General features: G+C 47.6%; 1 protein-coding gene and 1 long non-coding RNA gene across 3 annotated transcripts in view; both read right to left on the bottom strand.

Annotated features, from left to right (window-relative positions):
- Positions 1-300: 300 nt before the first annotated feature.
- The window catches only part of LOC309345232, a 33,629-nt gene continuing 13,320 nt past the window's right edge, over positions 301-20,609 (bottom strand). Inside the window, exon 2 of the long non-coding RNA XR_014158123.1 lies at positions 301-355. This is a non-coding gene — a long non-coding RNA (uncharacterized lncRNA). The remainder of the gene's footprint in view (positions 356-20,609) is intronic.
- Positions 2,274-19,571, bottom strand: ZFP64 (ZFP64 zinc finger protein; the record flags this gene model as incomplete). Of its 2 annotated transcripts, none has more annotated exons than XM_081867661.1 (6): positions 2,274-4,514; positions 8,654-8,905; positions 10,363-10,425; positions 13,609-13,770; positions 15,403-15,642; positions 19,370-19,571. In XM_081867661.1, 6 exons carry the CDS (start codon positions 19,416-19,418, stop codon positions 3,229-3,231), a joined length of 2,052 nt encoding a protein of 683 aa, XP_081723787.1. In that variant the 3' UTR covers positions 2,274-3,228. The 2 variants fall into 2 exon arrangements, with proteins under 2 accessions (XP_081723787.1, XP_081723788.1); XM_081867662.1 differs by lacking the exon at positions 19,370-19,571 and adding an exon at positions 16,271-16,304.

The raw sequence follows: 20,609 nt of genomic DNA, 5'->3' as shown, positions 1-20,609 counted from the left end.
CCAGCTATCTGCTGCAAACATCCTTTGCAAACGAAGCTTGTTAATATCAGAAAGCAGATTGCTGGCTCAAATTCTTTCAGTGAAATGGTGCAATGTGGGCCAATACAACATGGTCCTCCAAGCCCAACATAGCAAACCTCTGGTGGGCTGCACTGCATGGCTGGCTGCGCTCAGCGGGTCACACGTTGTGCAGGTGTGATCTTGTTAATTAGAACCCCCAAATGATACATTGACTGTAGCTGCTTTTGTTGAAAGTTGCAGAAATGGGAGAGACCTGTGCTTCAGTTTTTTTTAAAAAAAATCTGCCCATATAGTCAGGAACACACACAATGAAATCTGCTCATTACAGTGGTACCTCAGGTTAAGTACTTAACTCATTCGGGAGGTCTGTTCTTAACCTGAAACTGTTCTTAACCTGAGGTACCACTTTAGCTAATGGGGCCTCCCACTGCCACCGCACGATTTTTGTTCTCATCCTGAAGCAAAGTTCTTAACCTGAGGTAATATTTCTGGGTTAGCAGAGTCTTTAACCTGAAGCATATGTAACCCGAGGTACCACTGTATTGCCAAACTGCCCCAGCAGGTTTGTACAGTGGTACCTTGGGTTACAGATGCTTCAGGTTACGCGATTTTGGGTTGCGCGCCGAACCTGGAAGTACCGGAACGGGTTTCTTCCGGATTTCGGCACTCGTGCAGAAGTGCTAAATCAGGCTTTGCGCATGCGCAGAAGCGCTGAATCACGGCCCGCACATGCGCAGACGCGGCACTGCGGGTTGTGAACATGCCTCCCACACGGATCACGTTCGCAAACCGAGGTTCCACTGTACGGCATTGAGATACGATGTTCTGCCCCATGGCTGGCGACAGAGAGTATGCATGGAGTGCTTGAAATAAGTGAGCTTACTGCACTGAAACATGCAAATCGCAAATATAGCTTGACTTGTGCACAGAACATAGCTGCCCCAGGCCATACTGCTGTTTGGCTGCAAGGGAGGACGGCACACAATTCCAGTTTATGCTGTGGTTCAAGAGCTGTTCCCTCAAGTTCCAATACAGACTATCCGATATTCAAAAAGGAGTCGACCGGCTTTTGCTTTGAGCAAAATCCCCAGGTCATGTCATCTTATTTTTATTGGTTGGCTCCTATATCTTCAACAGGACCAAGGCAGGTTTTCCTTACCGCTTTCCAATCTTTTAATGTAGCAGCATCTAAGCCTTAGAACTCCCTGTCTATTGACATTAGACAGACCCCTTTGCAATACTCGGTTGGCGCCTGCTTAGAACATTTTCGTTTGGGCAGGCCTATCCAGTCATTAAGAAGTTACTGTTGTTTTTAACCATTTGTTGAATATTTTCAAATATTTAACTTTTTAAAAATGTTCTATTTTTTTGTAAACCGCTTAGGTTTTTTTACAATCAAGTGGTATATAAATTTTGTTCCTTTATCTATTTCCATGGATGGTTGGGACCCAGACAGAAAGGTCACCCCCCCTACTGAGTTCTATGATGGTGTAATGGTTCTAGGGGTTGCTCGTGCGTAAGTCGTCGCCACACCTGGCTGGGTTACCTCGGTGAACCCTTTCTGTCCGGACAGCCACACATCCGTGGCTGTCTCAATGGCTGGCAGAATCCGTCAGTGGGCGTTTCTTGAACTTCTTCCAGCAAAGAAGCTCTTTGGCGCCTAGTCTCCTCCTACTCTCCCTGCGCGGAAGCCTTCTGCGCAAGGAGGGTGTGGGCAGCGGAGGACCCTTACTCTCCCTGCTGGTCCCCGGCAAGGAGTCATGGAGCCCCCTCGCCGATTCCCCCATCTGCCCCCCTTCTCCACTGGTGCTACGCTGATTTCCTTCCCCAGCAGATGGGCTGCCTCTCTCCCTCCTGGGATGCTCTCCGGCATCCCTCTGGAGCCTTCCCTCCTCCTCTGGCTCCGATGGCAGTTCCCTGACAGATGGCAATACTGAGACTGACAAGGAAGCTGACAGCCAGTGCTGGATTGGCTTTAAGAAGGTTGGCTGGATGCAGATCCAGTGCTTTTGCAGTGTGCCTTTCTCCCTATAGGACTAGCATCTTCTGCCTATTTCCATGCACATCAAGCTATCATCAAAGATGCAGAAATTCAGCCAGTAAAAAATAAAAATAAAGTGTTGGACCTCCCCCCTCAAACCCTGTTTTTGGAGCGAAACCTGCAGTCTCGGATTACTTAGTCCTACCAAAATCTCTGCATAATTGCAATTACACTACAATTCGGCACAGGATTACAGTCCAAGGCTGTGCCGTTATTTCAAAATATATTATATTTACTTTGAACATGATTGTGGAAAGCCTGGGAAATGAAAGCCAATGCGGAATTGGAAGTAAAACAACAACACACTCTTCCCTGAAATTCGCTGGGTTACAAACATCGTGACTGGAGTTGGCTGTGAAGCTGGGAGATAATTTCAGTGCAACTTCTTTTGCTATATGTATTTTAAGGCTGTGACCTTCAAATGGGGCAAGAGGTGTAGGAGGGACAGTATTTGCTACCCAGCAGCTGTGAAATATTGTGCTGTGCACCAAACGAACAATCTAGCGCAGGAACGGGCAAGAGACGAACCGTGTGTAATGAATACTGCACCTCACTGGGTGGCACCTGTTTGTAGACTCTCATACTTTCTCCGCTCCCTGGTCTCAAAAGCATAACCATCACTAAGCCTGTTAAAACGTGCGCGCAATACAGTGGTACTTCGGTTCTCGAATGTAATCCATCCCAGAAGACCGTTCGAGTTCCGAAACATTCGAAAACTGAGGCTGTCGGCAAATTCAGTTGAGAAAATTGAAAAACACACAGAAGCCATTCGACTTCTGAGGTGTGGTCGAAAAGCAAAGCATTCACTTCCGGGTTTTCGGCGTTCGAGTTCCGAAACGTTCGTCAACAGAGACATTTGAGAACTGAGGTACCACTGTATTCTGTAAGAGGAGAGGCTCTATTTGTAGTAAGGCATGGAATGCAGGGGCAGTCAACACGGTGCCCTAAGAACGTTGTTGGACTACAACTCCCATCAGCCCCCAAGTTGGTCTGGCCGATGGTCAGGGATGATGGGAGCTATAGTCCGACAACAGCTGGGCTACCCCTGGAGTGAAGCACTGAACCGGCACGACACCAGGGATCGCTTCACCATCTGTACTCTAATCTGGATCCAGGGCCGAATCTGATGTGCTAACTGAGCGCTGAGCAAATGCGCTGCTCTTGAACTAATCTGGTATGGAGTCTGCAGGACACAGCAAACTTGCACCACTTTGGATAATGGAGTAGACTTGCTTGGGCATGTCGGCGTGAGAAGGGGAGGAAAAGATGGGAGGAGGGGGCACCGAGGTGGCCACAGTGATGCTCTGGTCCTCATCGCTCACCACTGTCACCTCCCCGGCCCCTTCCTGAATCAAAGCATTGAGTCCTTCCAAGTCGGAGCAGCTGATCTCGGCACCGCTGATGAAAGCCTGGGTAGCCGAGGCTTCGTGGCTGCCGACGGGGATGTCGGGAATCAGAGTCTGGCTGGGCGTGCTTCTGTCCGCTGGACTGTGGGTTGTGAGGAGCACGGCCGGTTGGCCCATCAAAATGCTTTCTGCTTGAGACCCCGGGGGCAGAGGGGGACCCAGCAAGCTCACTTGCTGCAGGATTTGCAACTGGCTGTTGCCAGACAGATCTTCTTTGTTCTGGCTTATTAAGGCTGGAGGCACAATGTTCACGGAAGCCGCTTGCACCAGGCCGCCGGCTTGCGGTACCTGATGTCCGACGATGATCTTCACCTGCCCTTTGCCGTAAGACGAAGCTTGCAGCGGGACCTGGAGGTGGCTGACGGTAATAGGGGCGCCGGCTGGCCTCGTGGGGTCCACCTGGAACTGCAAAACGGCCAGCTCCGGGTTCTTCGCCCCGTTGTACTCGACGTGCTGCCTCTTGTGGCTCCGCAAGGAGTCTTCCCGGACGAACGAGGCCTCGCAGAGATCGCACTTAAAAGCTTTCTTGGCCTCCAGCCTGGCCACTTGCCTGGAGCCGCCTTCCTTCGGCCGGTCTCCTTCCCCCTTCTCGGCCGCCTTCTTCTTGGCCCTGACCTTGTCCCCGTGCGCCTTCTTCATGTGCGTGGTGAGGTTGCTGCGCTGCTTGGTGTCGAAGCTGCAGAACTCGCACTTGAACGGCCGGTCCTTGAAGTGGATCCGCTCATGCACCTTGAGGGTGGCCTTGTTGGAGCAGGAGTAGCTGCACTCCGAGCATTTCACTGGCTGCTCGGGCTGGTGGGTGCGCAGGTGGTGCCGGAGGCTGGTCTTATTGCCGCACTGGAACTCACACTCAAGGCACCGGTAGGCGTTCTCCATGCTGTGCTTGATGCGGATGTGCGACTTCAGGTTGCCCTTCATGGCGCAGCGCACGTCGCAGTAGTCGCACTTGTAGGGCTTCTCCCCCGTGTGCACGCGCATGTGCCTCTTCAAGTCCGAGTTGATTTTGAATTTGGCACTGCAGAGGCGGCACTGGAAGGGAGCGTCTCCTGTCCGTGAGAAAAGCGTTTCAAATTAGGGGCGTTTGGACCAAGAGAGATGCAGGGCAATAAGGATAAATTCCAATGGATTTGCATTGGCGTTTCTGAAAGATGATGATGATTTATTTACCGCCCTTTATAGGAAGTGTCGAACACTAAAAACATATTTTACAGAGTATAATAATAAAAAACAAAGAATAAAAACAGACAGCATAATAAAATTAATCATAATAACAGTACCCACCTGCAACACATTTAACAGGCCATAGATTATTTAATGGCCAATGGGTAAAGAGGAAAGTTTTTGCCGGCCGTCTAAAGACATGTAATGATGGCGCCAGGCGAACCTCTCTAGGGAGAGCATTCCACAGATGGGGAGCCACCACAGAAAAGGCCCCTTCTCGTGTCGTATCCCTACAAACCTCTTGGGGAGAGGGGGACATAGAGAAGGGCAAGTTCTGGGGTGGTTCATATGGGGAGAGATGGTCCTTAAGGTACTGAGGCCCTGAGCTGTGTTTGGCTTTATAGGTCAATGCCAACACTTTGGATTGGGCCCAGAAACTAATTGGCAGCCAGTGTAGTTGGGCCAGGATTGGTATTATATTCTCAATCTGTCTTGTTTTGGTGAGCAATCTGGAGCTAGCCCATGAACATGAGGAGACTCCTGCTAGCTCAGACTAAAGCACCACTACATCTAGGATTCTCTTCCCATAGCTGCCATCCCATAGCTGCACATGGAAATCCCACAAACACCACAGAAGTCTCCAGCTAGTGACCCTCCAGCAACTGGTATTCAGAGTAGCATATTGCCTCCAAAAATTGGACGTAATATACTGTCATCTTGGCTAGCAGCCACTGAAAGCATTATCCTCCACAAATTTGCCCGCCTCCCCTTCTAAAGCCATCCAAGCTAGGGGCATCACGAAGCAAACCCCACAGTTTAACAAAACTAATCAAGAGTCTTTGGACACCCTAAAGCAGCCTTTCTCAACCTGTGGGTCCCCAGATGTTGTTGGACTACAACTCCCATCACCCCTAGCTAGCAAGGCCAGAGCTCAGGGATGATGGGAGTTGTAGTCCAACAACATCTGGGGACCCACAGGTTGAGAACCGCTGCCCTAAAGGCTAATAAAATTTATCTTGACATCTGACAAAGAGGACTTGAGCCCACAAAATCTTTGGCCACAATGAATTTACTACGACTTTGAAGGTGCCATGACACTTTGGGTTGTGGCCAGTCGTTCTCAGCATAGTCCCACTGAAATGAATGGACCCAAGTCTTCATCACGCTACCCACTGCAACACCGGGATCCCTTTCAGCTGAGACCCCATCAGTCATTTCAGTGCCTGTTCTTTCAATTTGCACCATAAAATTTCATTGTCCTCACCCCTCTTTCGAAAGAGATGGGTTTCTCTTCTTTTGTGCGGGGCAGGGCATAATTTGTCCGCAACCACAAATGCACAAAGCCAGCACTTCAACATCAAACGCAAATAAATGCATCCTTATATATACTATCTGAAGGGGAGGGAAGACAGGACACCTGCATTCTGAAACCTACAAATTTCCCCCCAGGAAAAAATGCCACCATTTCCTTGACTGCCCTTCGCTTTCCCCCATATCTCCCAATAGGTCTCCTCCAGTTATTTATCTGCCAGACTGATATGCAAGCTTTGCATATTTAATTATTATAGTAACATTATTGTTTCCCCCCCTAAACGAAGTATCTGCTTGAAAAGGAAAGCAAGCAGAATGCGTCGAAAAGGGGAGTAAACGGAGAATACCAATGTTCAGGAGCAAAAGCAGACCTCTGCACAACAATTTGCAGGAATTATATCCGAAAACATGCCTTAGCTTTCGTAGCGTTACGCCTCCACAGCTGGTAGGACCTGCCTAATCAACAGAGCAATACAGCGCAAACATGCACAGTATTGATACCTTTCACAATACGAACGGCGGGGTTTTCGTTTCGCAAAGAGTAGCCAATTATCGCTAATACCACATAACAAAGCAGCACTGTTGACTTATTGCTGCTCTAAGCTACTTGAACAGCGCGGAGCTCTTTTGTTATTCCGTGTATATCACGCACACACACTCAGAAGTGAGTGAATAAGCCACGGGGTGCCATTTAAGGCAGAAATAAAATGTAAGGAGGTCCCTGGTTCAGTGAACGTTGCAGCTCTTTTAAAAAATCACAACACACATGGCTTAATTTACTTTACCAGTTAATATTTTATAGATCTTCATAAATGGGAGACTGTAAAAAAAAAATAATGTAGGCGCAAGTTGCTTACCCGGCTACATATTTCATTGATCAGGCAGAAGATATTTCAAATTGCGATGTGGCATACTGTGCTAATCCACAAGCTTGCTTAATAATTGAGACCCTGGGTGTAAAATGTTTATTATACACATTTTATTAATGAAGACACACAGCCTGCCAGTTCAATTTGTTTTACAGGCCAGCCCTTCCAGCTGCGTATACCACTGGGTGAACTGCAAGAGTCAGTCATTGGATTTTTACCCACTTTCCTGATGAAAACCGGGTGCGGCACACGATCCGATATTCCCCAATTTCAGATGCCAAGCCATACTAGAGGAGATCTGCAGAAGCTAAATGTCAGCCGTACATTTAATGTTCCAATCTAGAGATTGATCTGTGTCGCCGGTTGTTTTTCCTCCTCAATGACCCTATTGGATTTGACTTTGGCAAAGGAAGTTTAATTTATTACTATTTTCTTTTTCTTTGCAGAGCTTCATTTGTAAAAGATGAAATGCCCATGCAAGAGAATGGAAATTAAGAGGGGACTACTGAATAGCTGAGCCTAAGACCTGCAGGATCTGAGTCCAAGCAGAGATGGCAAGGATAGCATTTCCTTTGGAGATTTTAGCAGGGTTGTGTGAAAGGGCAGAGCATCACATTACAAGAACCTCAACGTACCTGGGAACTCCTCTCTAGGCACAGGTGTGCTGCATCAATCCTTGCACCTGATAAGCAACACAAAGCCTGTGGATGGGCAATGCCTAGTAGAAAGATTTAGCACCCTGGCCTTCTGACCATGCCAGGTCAACAGATCAGGGGCTCTGGCTTGCTCCAGCTGGCAGGTTCCAGCTCCAGCTGTTGGTCCTAGGAACCCTGAGTTTGAGATCCTCCACACTGAAGCAGGTCAGCCCACAGCCCTGGTTTGGCCCTGACACAGCTCTGTAGTTTTAAGTTTTTAGTCATAATGGGTGGAACAGCACTTGGAGAGGACATGGGCAATGTCTGGTGAACGCCTTAAGATGTGAGATACTTACAGCTAACTTTTGAACAGGCCAACTCTTGGGAGTTCCAGTGTGATCCAGGTTCTTAATAGTTTTCCCCAACAAATCCAGCACTAGACTTTTATACACATGTGAGCGTTGGGAAACCTGTGCCTTATAGACCCAACTCGGCCTGCCACCAGGCCTCCCTGTTTGGCCCGTGAGCCCATTTTGGCCAACCTGCCACACACATGACATCATATATGCATACATGTCCAACTGCTATCCAACTGCTCGCTCTATGAAAATTCACTTATCCAAAAATGAGGATGGCTATGCATATTGTAGATTCAGATACTCAAATAGGCTGTCCTCCTCTGTAAACCAATAATCAGCCTTAGAGAAGCCTTACTTTTTGGTGTTTTGCTGGTCTTGCGACAGCCATTTCAACAGAAACTATGGTGGGAAGAATAGGAGAGGCTGGACAAATAAGAGAACATTTTCTCCTTCCTTGTTTGCCTTTTGCAAGGTTCCAGAGGGTTTTCCGTCATTTGGGGGTCAGATTTCCATGGTCAGGAACACATTCAAAATTCCCCCATAGGAATCAATGGAATTTGAAGAACTCTCGCCTAGTAAATGATTTCCTGAGAAGTGATTGTGTTTTCATAGTGAGACATGCTTGTATATAAATATTTGGGGCAGGAAAACACCGCTAAAAAGAGGTTTGCAAACATCACCAATCAGCTGGCCTGCAAAGCTCTGTGGAAAGCTCTCTGCTTATGGCTTTGCAAGATCATCGGATCGCGTGAAGCCCCCTTTGTCTTTTTCCTCCCTGCAATAATCATGGAGCATCTGATCCCCAATCCCAACATGAGACAATATATGGCAGACCTGTCCCTGTCCTTACCTGTATGGGACCTGAGATGAACCGTGAGCTGGCTGGAATTGCGGCTTGCGTAAGGGCAGATCTGACACTTGAAAGGGCGCTCGTTCGAATGGATGCGCTGGTGCTTGTTCAGGCTGCTGCTTTCGGAAGCTGCGTAGTCACAGTGCTTGCACTTGTAGGGCTTCACTCCACTGTGGGATCGCATGTGCATTTTCAGCTTGTCTTTGCGGCTGAAGCTCTTTCCGCAAACCTCACATTTGTGGGGCTTGTCACCTAAAACAACGGCATCAACAAAAAGCCAAGGTGCAGCAGGGTTGAGATGAGTTGCATTACACGGAACAAAGAGATCCTTAATAGAAGAATGTTTCCCTTTCCCTTTTTGTCATGGGCTTATTATACTTTAGAGGTTTCCTCCATTCTATTTGCCTTTTTCTCCAGCAAACTGAGGATGTGCGGAGAGGCAGGCATAGCTTTGAGAAAGCATCTGCTTGCAATACATTAATTTTACAGGTGGGATCTGAAACAAAACATTGTAGTGTGCAATGCTTTCCATAAGGGCTCCAGCCACCCAATTCTATCCCCTCCCTGCACCATCTTCCACCTCAATAGTTAGTTATCCTTCTACACCCATTGAGTATGTTCTGGTGGATCCTTTTCTTTCCACTGTGGTTTTTCTTAATGGAGAGGAGGGTCAAATCCAAGCTATGTTAAAATATTTTATTTATCCATTGAAGTCTAACAGCAAATCATGCTTCCATCCTTGGGACACTTTAAAATAGCTTCTCAGAATGAAGCAAGAAATGGGACGCAGGTGGCGCTGTGGGTTAAACCACAGAGCCTAGGGCTTGCCGATCAGAAGGTCGGCGGTTCAAATTCACGCGACGGGGTGAGCTCCCGTTGCTCGGTCCCAGCTCCTGCCAACCTAGCAGTTCGAAAGCACATCAAGTGCAAGTAGATAAATAGGTACCGCTCCAGAAGGTAAAAGGCATTTCTGTGCGCTGCTCTGGTTCACCAGAAGTGGCTTAGTCATGCTGGCCACATGACCCGGAAGCTGTACGCCGGCTCCCTCGGCTAATAAAGCGAGAAGAGCGCCGCAACCCCAGAGTCGGTCATGACTGGACCTAATGGTCAGGGGTCCCTTTACCTTTATGAACCAAGAAGTGACCTTTCCAGACAATGGGATGCTTCATTGTACGCTTTTTCATATCTCTGTCTCCTTTCTTCCTTTTTCCAGCCTCTCCATTCCCCCTCCCATGGTTGTCAGTCCCCCCCCCCACTCTCTCAACATTCTGTGTGAGTGGATATTTATGGGTTGCCCAATTCCTTCCGCCTCAAGTAGTCCCCCCCCCCAAGATTTTTTTAGCACCTGCAAATCTCAGGGTTACTTCAAGTCTGCAGGTACTCCTGGGGGTGGAAATGAGGGAGGAAAGAGAACAAAGATGTGTTTAAGAAAAAAATACAAATACAAAATTGCAATGTAACACACTCCCATGCATTCTTGTATAAACTGATACCAGTGTTATTATCTTAACCCATATATAGATGTTAATCGTCTACAACATTTCGTATAAACTCATTCCAAATGTTATCGTATTTATCCAATCGAAGTCTGTGCCCGTAAGCAGAACGCAACTGGGCCCAGGAGATCTGTGTACATTGGCTCGGGGGGGGGGGCAGGTAGGGAAATTATGGCTATATAACTCAGTTTAAGGCTATATAAGGCTGCTTACCAGTGTGTGTTCTTAAATGTCGTTCCATGTCTTTCATACCGTAGGATGTCTTGAACTGGCAGCCTGGGGAGGGAAAAAACAGAGAGGGCCAGCTATTATTTATTTATTTATTTATTCACTTTTACCCTACACTTTCTCCAAGGGTCCCAGGGAAGGGTATACAATTCTCCCCTTTAAATCTTTGAGTGGCCATGGTCACCCGTTGAGTTCAATGACCAGGGATTCAAACCCAGGTCTCCCTGGGCCTAGCACAACACTGGTCCTCAGCAGGCATACATGACCTAGATCTAGGCCTCTGCTAGAACTCTGCTCCTTATTCCTCTCCCTGGACGCCAAACTTCTATGGATGCCAGCAGTCAACAAGTCCGCTGGGAGACACAGCCATGTTGTTTCCTGACGTTGGCGTTGCTCGCAGTTGACATGGCAACAGGAAACAGGGCAGCATTTCCTTCACGGCAACCTTCGGGTGGGCAGAGCAGAGGCAGGAGTGGGTGGAGCAACAGGTGTAAATTTCCCCTTCGTACAGTAGGCTAGTTTCTGCCCAAACTCGCACACACCTCGGTGTTAGAAATTAGCCAGGCGCCAGGCGTGTTTTGCTACTGGCGAGGGTCCAACTGCGATCACGTGGAAATCTCTGTTTGTCAAGCTGGCAACTGACATCTCCATCAGGCTGGCCCCTCCAGGTTTAAGCAGAAGAGCTTATTTATTCTGTTTATATTGCACTTTTTTCTCCAAGGAGTACATGGTTCACTCCCCTCCTCGGTTAATCCCTACAATGACCCTGTGAGGTAGCTTAAGTGGCTGTGACTGGCCCAAGGTCACCCAGTGAGCTTCATGACTGAGCTGGGATTTGAACGCTGATCTCCCATCCTAGTCCGATACTCTAACTACTACGCCACACTGGCTTCCTAAAGCACTTCTGCTACGGGGTGGCTATATAAATTAAGTAAATAAATATGGGGAAAGCAAAATGCCACTTAGAGGAGGATCTGAAATATTTTGCTTGAAGCTTGAATTTCTTTTATTCTGGATTGCTTTATTTGATGTTATATTGTGTTGTAAACTTCTTTGAGATTTTTTTCTTTAAGATATAAAGCGGTATAGAAATGAAATTAAGCAGAAGTAGTAGTAGTTTCACAGCAAAAAAGAAAAAGAAAAAAAAATGCACCTAGACATTCTGTTGTGGCAACCGTAACCTAGGTTTAAATTGCCATTTGGGGATTAGCTTATATATCTGAGTTTATAACACTGCTCTCCATCCTCTATCCAGAGAAGCAAGAGACACTGGCAGAGTCAAAGAGCATACCCCGGCCACTCGGGATGTGAAACACAGCCAGTGAGGGCACAGTTTTGGGACAGCTCCATGGGGGCAGATAAGAGAGGTCCCCTGGCCTGGGATCCCCCTTCAATTCCACACTCAGATCCCGGCTAGGCAGATAAGGTTGAAGTGCACTCAGCAAGCTTCAAAGCTGAGAAAGGATTTGATTCCACACTCTACTGGTTCAGGTCCAATGACTCCCTCGTGGGTAGGTGTGCAGGTGTTTTGCCTGAATTACCAACACTGTCTGAGGTTAGAAGCACAGTGAGGAATGGACATAACTTCCAGGTAAGATTCTCAAGGGAAGACAGGTTCTGAAACGGAACATTCTGATGAAGTTAGCTGACCTAATTACACAAGCAAGGCTTCCCACCTACCTACCTTCCCGTGACTTTGGCCTGCATGATCAATGGCTATATAAATTAATTAAAAAGCACTTCCATGAATCTTCTTGAAACTTTGCGGCCATGTCAATGATTAAAATCGTTTAAGCATTTCCAATTTATTTTACCCCCCTCTGGAACCAGCAGAGCAAAGCAGAGGATGCAAGGAACGATTCGGAAGAACAATTCACGAGGGGCAAAGCCCCCTGAGGTCCCTGAGACTCCTTAGGGTGGGGTGGGGTAAGGCAAGAAAATCCTGAAAAAGGAGGCTATCATTTTTACCATGTATCATCTACAGTGGTGCCTCCCAAGACGAAAATAATCCGTTCCGCGAGTCTCTTCATCTAGCGGTTTTTTCGTCTTGCGAAGCATCCCTATTAGCGGCTTAGCGGCTTAGCGCTATTAGCGGCTTAGCAGCTTAGCAGCTATTAGCGGCTTAGAAAAAGGGGGGGAAGGGAAAAAACTCGCAAGACGTTTTCGTCTTGCGAAGCAAGCCCATAGGGAAATTCGTCTTGCGAAGCGCCTCGAAAAACCCTTTCGTCTAGCGGGTTTTTCGTCTTGCGAGGCATTCATCTTGCGGGGCACCACTGTATATGTATACAGAATCTATACTGCTGAGCCTCATTAACTGGAAAGTGCAATTTTTCTTTCCTTCCAAAGACTGTTTTTGTCAGTCATAGTCCTGCTAATATGCAGGCAATGTTTCCCAAAGCAATGGCAGCTAAAGAGGGTAGTGTGGTGTAGTGGTTAGAGTGTTGGACTAGAGTTCAAATCCCCACTCACCAATGAAGCTCCCTGGGTGACCTTGGGCCTCTCAGGCCAATCTAACTCACAGGGTAGGTGTTTGTTGCTGTTGATGCTGATGTTAATTTTTTATACATATTTATACTGGATCTTGTGATTTATGTGGAAATTTGGTTGTGCGCTTTTTGATGTTTCATTTATTGTTGATGACTAGTTTTGTTATGTTTGCAGTTATGTATTTTTTTATATGCTGCAAGCTACCTTGCACACGGTTTGAACTTTGGAAAGGCAGTATACAAAGGAATGACTGAATAGGAGGGGGAATAACAATGTTTACCCACTTTATTTATTTATTGAATTTATATACCTGCGCTATAACCACAGGTCTCAGGGTGGTTGAACTCCTTGGAGAAAAACATGGGGTGTAAACACAGCAAACAAATAAATAGCCCATCCTCCCCAACCGCTATGAGGTTTATAGCAATTTCCACTCCCCCCCCACCTGCGAAGAAGGAGATTTTGAACCTTCCTACCCCAAAGCAACAGAATAGAATGGAGGGATCCGTGAACCAGCAACAGCCAGGGGATCTAAACCGCAGAAGCAGTCACTTCTATGGTCCTAAGACTACCACACTGTCTAAACCAGAAATAGGCAAACTCGGCCGTCCAGATGTTTTTGGCCTACAACCATGATCCCTAGCTAACAGGACCAGTGGTCAGGGATGATGGGAATTGTAGTCCCAAAACATCTGGAGGGCCAAGTTTGCCAATGCCTGGTCTAAACACAGGCATATACTTTACCTGGATAGCAGCAGTTAAGTTTCTTTTGCGCCCCTGATGTGGCGGACTTTCTGGCGCGAGGTTTCGGTGTAGTGGTGACAACGGCGGCAGGCTGAGGCTCACTGCTCTCACCAGGTAGGTAGGTTTGGTAGCCATGCTCAAAAACAAACTCTGGCGCAGAAACTCAAAAGCAACCAGAAAAAGAAGACTTGTTTTAACCACATAGCTTCTGTGAACCCTCAATATAAGAAGAGCATAAAATTACTCCCAATCTTGAGACTATAATGCAATCTTATTTTCTTTTTCTTAACTGCTTCCTTGTCAGTGAGAGAAATGCCACAAGGTTCACTAATCAAAGCTGGTCAGGAAGGAAACTTTTAAGTTAGCTATGAGACTAAGCTCCCATATGCACTATGAATTTGAACAGCTGTGGCTCCCTGCACAGAATCCTTGGAGGTGTATTTTGTGAATGGCGCTGAGAGTTGTTAAGCTACCCCTCTTCCCAAATCATTTACAGGCAAGAAGAAGAAAAGAGCCAACTTTTGCAATACTTTTGTGCCTGGTCACCTAGAGGTGATTTTTATTTGCCACAGGTGGCAAAGTAAGTGGCTGCGTACAAGAATGAACAAGGAAGGGAGCTTAGGGACCTGTCTTATACCAGCCAAGATTCTTCTTCCATCTTGCCCAGCATTTCCTGTTTTGACTGGCAGTGACTGAATGCCAGGGTCAGGCAGAAAGGACTTTTCCATTACTTGCTATCTGAACTTTTGAACTGGAGATGCCAGGGAAATTCTGTACAGAAGGCATGTGCTCTACCACTAAGGCACTTTCCCCAAGTTCACAACCCACAAGTGGCATACATTGAGCCATACCAATGACCAATCTAGGCCAATGTTCTCAGCTCGGACTGGCAGCAGCTCTCCATGATCTTAAGCAAAGACATTTCTTTTCTTTGGAGATGCCAGTGGGACAAAGCTTTAGTGCAGGGGTCAGCAAACTTTTCCAGCAACTTTTTCTGTCGGCATCATGGCATCGTAATGTAACTAAAGACTGACATACAAAATCAGGCCAAAGTTCCATCAAGTAGTATAAGAATGGAACAGTTTGGACCAGGGGTCAGCAAACTTTATCAGCAGGGGGCCGGTCCACTGTCCCTCAGACCTTGTGGGGGGGCCGGACTATATTTTGAAATAAATAAATAAATAATAATAATAAAATGAACAAATTCCTATGCCCCACAAATAACCCAGACATGCATTCTAAATACAGTGGTGCCCCGCAAGACGAATGCCTCGCAAGACGGAAAACCTGCTAGACGAAAGGGTTTTCCGTTTTGGAGGCGCTTCGCAAAATGAATTTCCCTATGGGCTTGCTTCGCAAGACGAAAATGTCTTGCGAGTTCCTGCGGGTTTTTCCCCCTTTCCCCCCCTTTTTTCTAAGCCGCTAAGCCGCTTATTAGCTGATCCGCTAAGCCGCTAAAAGCCGCTAATAGCGCTAATCCGTAAGCCGTCAATGGGCTTGCTTCGCAAGACGAAAAACCGCTAGACGAAGAGACTCGCGGAACGGATTAATTTCGTCTTGCGAGGCACCACTGTAAAAGGACACATTCTACTCATGTAAAAACGTGCTGATTCCCGGACCGTCCGCGGACAGGATTTAGAAGGCGATTGGGCCGGATCCTGCCCCCTGCCTTAGTTTGCCTACCCATGCTTTAGTGTTTCCATTTGCCCAGGGTACCCCTGCTGCTGAAGCATACAATGCTAGGGCATACTTTTGCCACAAAGATGCCACTACCCAAACTTCCTGGATAAATACCTGTGATCGTTTGGGTTTCTGAAGTGATGGTCCTTGTTGTGGTTTGGGTCTGGGTCGCTGGCACGGTTTCTTCTGCTACGAACTGTACTGTGCTGGTGGTCTCCGCTGTCGTGCCGGATAACTGGCAGCCGCTTCTCTTGTGAGCGACGAACGCATCTAGGTTATTGAACTGCTGCTTGCACAGGCCACAAATGTGAATATCTGGTGTGAGCTCCACCAGGACTGTGGTGCCTCCTGGAACTGTCAAAACACATCAAATTGAAGAAAGCAATTAATAATCACCACGGAAATGGCAACAGAAATTTTATGTGTTGCCAAGTCTATTGTTTGCAAGTTACTGGAAAGAATGCAGAAATGGTTGGACAGGGCTCATCAACATGGCAGGCATCCTGGTACCCATTGAGCCTCTGAGCTTCCCCACTTGGTCATGACGTAGGGAGGGCGGTTACTGTATCCTCCTTTGGAAATCACATAGAGTTGAAGGAGAAAGTTGGAAGAGTGATGTTCTTTCTCATTTCCTCTTTCAGCTCTAAACAAGCATTTCCTCTTTCAGCTCTACGTGCTTTTCCAGGCTGTGAGGGCGATCTGGCTGCGACATCTGTCACCCCATTGATCGCCAGGGTTGATTCGGCTGATCTGGCTGGCTAGGCGGGTGTCCCCTTCCTCCCTCACCGCTCCATGTGCGTCCCTCCCGAAGCTGCGCGCTCAGTGGAAGAGGACGACCATCCCAGATAGAAGGAGTGTACCATTCTTTGGTCAAGGGTATACGATAGCTGCGCTCCCCTGCTAGAACCTCCAAACAAGCATTTCCTCTTTCAGCTCTATGTGCTTTTCCAGGCTGATTAACTCAACTAGCTCTGACATTTACCCAGATTGCGTAGAAAAGTGGAATACGTGTGCATTCACTTTCTTTTTTCTGTCTCGTGGGGGGCGGGAGCAGGAGTATCCAGAGCAGAAAAAAAGAGGGTTTGGTGTTCACAGCACTTGCTGAAAAATTCAAGTGTGCCCACTGACCTTGGTGAACTCTGCGTTAGAAAAACATTACAGTCATACCTCGGGTTACACACGCTTCAGGTTGCGCTTTTTCGGGTTACAGATGTGCCGAAACCCGAAAGTACCAGAACGGCTTACTTCCGGGTTTTGGCGATTGCCCGTGCGCAGAAGTGCTAAACAGTGCTTTGCGCAGAAGCGCCGAATTGCAACCCGCACGTGTGCAGACACGGCGCTGCAGGTTGTGAACATGCCTCCCGCACGGATCATGTTTGCAACCCGAGCGTCCACTGTACAGTGGTACCTCGGGTTAAGTACTTAATTCGTTCCGGAGGTCCGTACTTAACCTGAAACTGTTCTTAACCTGAAGCACCACTTTAGCTAATGGGGCCTCCTGCTGCTGCCGTGCCGCCAGAGCATGATTTCTGTTCCCATCCTGAAGCAAAGTTCTTAACCTGAAGCACTACTTCTGGGTTAGCGGAGTCTGTAACCTGAAGCGGATGTAACCCGAGGTACCACTGTATTATGCTACAGTAGGTTATCAGCAGCTCAAAAGAAGCTTCAGCACTAAATAAATATATAAATTTTTATTTATACACCGCTCCCCCCAGCCAGGGCTGGGCTCAGGGCGGCTAACACCAAATATGAATTACAATAAAACGTAATAGAGAAACAAAAACAAACAAACAAACAGTTAATTAAAATACGGCTTAAAATGCAGCTTCATTTTAGTTGTAGCCCATAAATCAATACCATAAAGTGAGGAAACATCAGATATTCACCCTGAGCCAGCTATCCATGCTGGTCCTACATGGGCCAGCAAAAAAGCCAAGGGAAAATTTATATACCAAATCCCATATAAGGGGTCAGAGTGAGTCTAAGCCAAAGGCCAGGTGGAACAGCTCCGTCTTCCAGGCCCTGTGGAAAGATGTCAAATCCTGCAGGGCCCTAGTCTATTGTGACAGAGCTTTCCACCACGTCGGGGCTGAAAAGGCCCTGGCCCTAGTTGAAACCAATCTAACCTCCTTGTGGCTTGGGACCTCCAAAGTGTTGTTATTTATGGACCTTAAGGTCCTCCGCGGGGTATACCAGGAGTAGTGGCAATATGTGAGCTGGCAGACCACACACTGCACACTGCTTTAGCATCCATGCGCATTGACACTAGTCAAGATACACCTGCTCCCTGCTCCAAGATTTAACTTCTGAAGTCCATAGGAATGAAGCTCAGCATTGAAGGATGGCAAGTCTAGCAGCCAAGACTAAAAAAATTAACAAGTAGAACATAAGGTACCTTTCTTTATCTATCACAGACCTTATTATTGCCAGCTGGAGTTACAAGATAATAGTGCACATGTTCATGCATGAGAGTTGCCAAGATGTCAGGTTTTAAATCCTCTACAGATTGCTATAAGTTAAATGGCGGATGTGCAGAGAGGAGAATGAGATGAGACGAGGCCTTTTCAGTGACTGCACCAATATTGTGAAATATCTGTGAAACATGGATGACCCCCTCTGTTGTGGTTGAATTCCACCAGGATTTTGCTTGCTAAATTCATTTCTACCTATGATCTCTGCAATTGCTTTTAAACAGTTTTTTTTTAAAAAAATTGCTGTGTTCCTACACACACCTGTTCAAAACGTATTTATTTGTATTGCTTAATTCTTTGTGTTTCAATGTATTTATTCTAAATTTCTATATGGCACTCTTGACTGGTGCACCAGAAGGATGGAATAAAAACGAATGTCAGGTAGGTCAGGTTGTGATATTGTGATGGGCACAAGATTGCCTACTGAAACACCCCTAGACTAACCATTTTAACCTGCTTACGCTATATGGAAGCTTTATCCCAGGAAATCATACACAGGAAGGCAGCTTGCAATGTCACTTTATGCATATTTACTCAAACTGGATTTACTCCCAGGTAAGTCTGTGTAATGGATTGCAGCTTTAATGTATTTAAATTCCAGCAGCACAAATAGCTCCATTGTGTGATCTCTTAAAACCTTCCCACGGAGAGAGCACATTCGCTCAAGAAACTTTTAAAACCGCCTTTCCTTTTAACGTATTACTCTGGTGCCGGACAGGCTAATGAGTCCTGAGTTCAGCCTTGAGCAATTGCAGAATGGCTCATGTGGAGAGGATGTGCATGGAGCGTCCTACATGTGAGGTTATGGGGCTGGACATACCGGTAGTTTAGGGGAAGAGCATATGCACACAGAAGGTTCCAGGTTTACTCCTGGCCATCTCCCAGCTGACAGGACCAGGTATCCCAGGCGACTGAAAAGACTGCCTGAGCTACTAAGAATGTTGATGCCACTCAGTGTAGCCAGTACTGGACGATTGGACTAATCTGGTGTGAGGCAGCCTTCTGTACATACAAATACATCCCCAACACTTTTTGCTGGGGGGGGGGGGTACAGAAAGTCCAAATGCAAGAACAAAAGCCCTGGCCTAGGAAGGACCTCTGAATTCCTTGCAAGCAGAAGAATAAAACAGCACCCCAAACCAGGTTGCATTGGAGGTGATGGAACCAGGCCTTGATCTGCTTGCACGCAGCGATTTGGCGCACGCTGCAAATTGCACGGTCCAAAAAACCGGATTGTGTCACCCCCTCCATCTGCTGCAATCCTGCAGAGAATTAAATACAACTAAACCCACCAAGCATGCTCAAACCTGCTGGCTTTAGCACCCGAAACCCTCCCGGTTCCTTATGAAAGGCGATGCACCTTTTTTGACCCTCTCCCCACCCGGCCCCCAGCTTGTCTCAATGCCACCCTCCGGCCCGCCTTTCCCCAACCTGCCGGCTGCTCTTCCCACCCAGGTTCCCGGGCCCCGTTTTCACGCTCCAGATTCCCGGGCTGCGCGAGCGCTCGCTTCTTCCGCTACTCAGGTTTCGGGGCCGGCCGGAGCGCAGGCTCCGCGCGGCTTCTGCCAGCTCCGGGCCCGGGAGCGCGGATAAGCCGCGCAGCCACTTACATTGCACGGGGCTGGCGAAAGGCTGGCCGGTCGCGGGGCTCGGGTTCATCGCAGCCGTCGCGGATTCGCAGCAGCCGCGCGCCAGGCGCAGCTTTGCAAAAAAGAAAAAGGGGGGTGGGGGTGGGGAGAGGAAAAACGAACGAACAAGGAGACTTTGCAACGTCCTCGCGGGTGTCCCCCCCCCACACCAGAAGGCGGGGACGGATGTGGAGGGACTGTGGAGCATGCTCTGTAGCAGCAACCGATGCCGTCGCGAGGCTCTTTGCCCACAGAAGGGAGCAAAGGGCGCTTGCATGCCTCTGGTAGCAATGCAACTCAGGAGTAAGCCTGCTGAGTTGAGTTGGACTTGCTCCCCGGTCAGTGCGCACACAGGATTGCAACCCTGGAGAAAAGCGAGGGACAGTGTAGCAAAATAGGCTCTACCGGTGGCATTTCTGGCTGAGCTGCGGCAAGGCAGCAAAGGGTTTTCCCTCCCTTTTTCTTTGCCTCCTTTATCCTCGGGACAATACTGTAGATCCGAATGGGGACATTTCACTCGGTGCTCGGAATGTGCATCTATTTAAACGTCCCTGTTCCGAAGCTGCTTTCTCCCCGCTTGCCCATTCATTTATGGCAATCGCGTGCCACCCAGTGAAACAAGTCCACTGATCACCTAGAAAATTTAAATTATTAAAACACAAATACAAGAAGTTAGCCGCTAAAATAATCAATACAAAAGCTGTGCCAGCACAGAATTAGTGTAAAACCAGCATGAAATCACGGTGATACATGGTGACTCCAGAGACTGTCAATATCTGCATTCTGGAACTTTAGGTCTGTGCATTTAAAATGGTTTAAAAGTGCTCTGCCACCCTAGCATAACGAATCCACTTCGAAATAAAAATAAGAAATGGACCTCTTTGCAGTTTGGAAAGTGACAGGGAGACGCATTGAAAGGTGTGTGATAAATTGGAAAATGTGCACACCTTGCAAGCAAATCAGGAAGAATGCAAGATGAATTCTCATTGCCATGTAAGCACTCCATAAAGAAAGCAACAATTGTTCAATAAAGACTGGACCCGAACCACATTTGTAGAGTAAACCCTACCCAAATCTGGAGCGGAGTCCCTAAGACAGTTGGATGGTGCATTGCATGCCTCCTTCTGGCAGCTCCTGCAAGCTGGTGGCAAACATATTGCTCTGCTTTCCTTTGGATCACATCAGCGAGATGGAGAGGGGGCAGCCCAAGAACTCCATACAC

This window comes from Podarcis erhardii (assembly GCF_964252035.2).
Source record: "Podarcis erhardii genome assembly, chromosome: 6".
NCBI classification, from domain to species: Eukaryota; Metazoa; Chordata; class Lepidosauria; order Squamata; family Lacertidae; genus Podarcis; species Podarcis erhardii.
Note: the sequence above shows the minus strand (reverse complement) of the source record. Positions and strands in the feature narration are given on the sequence as shown.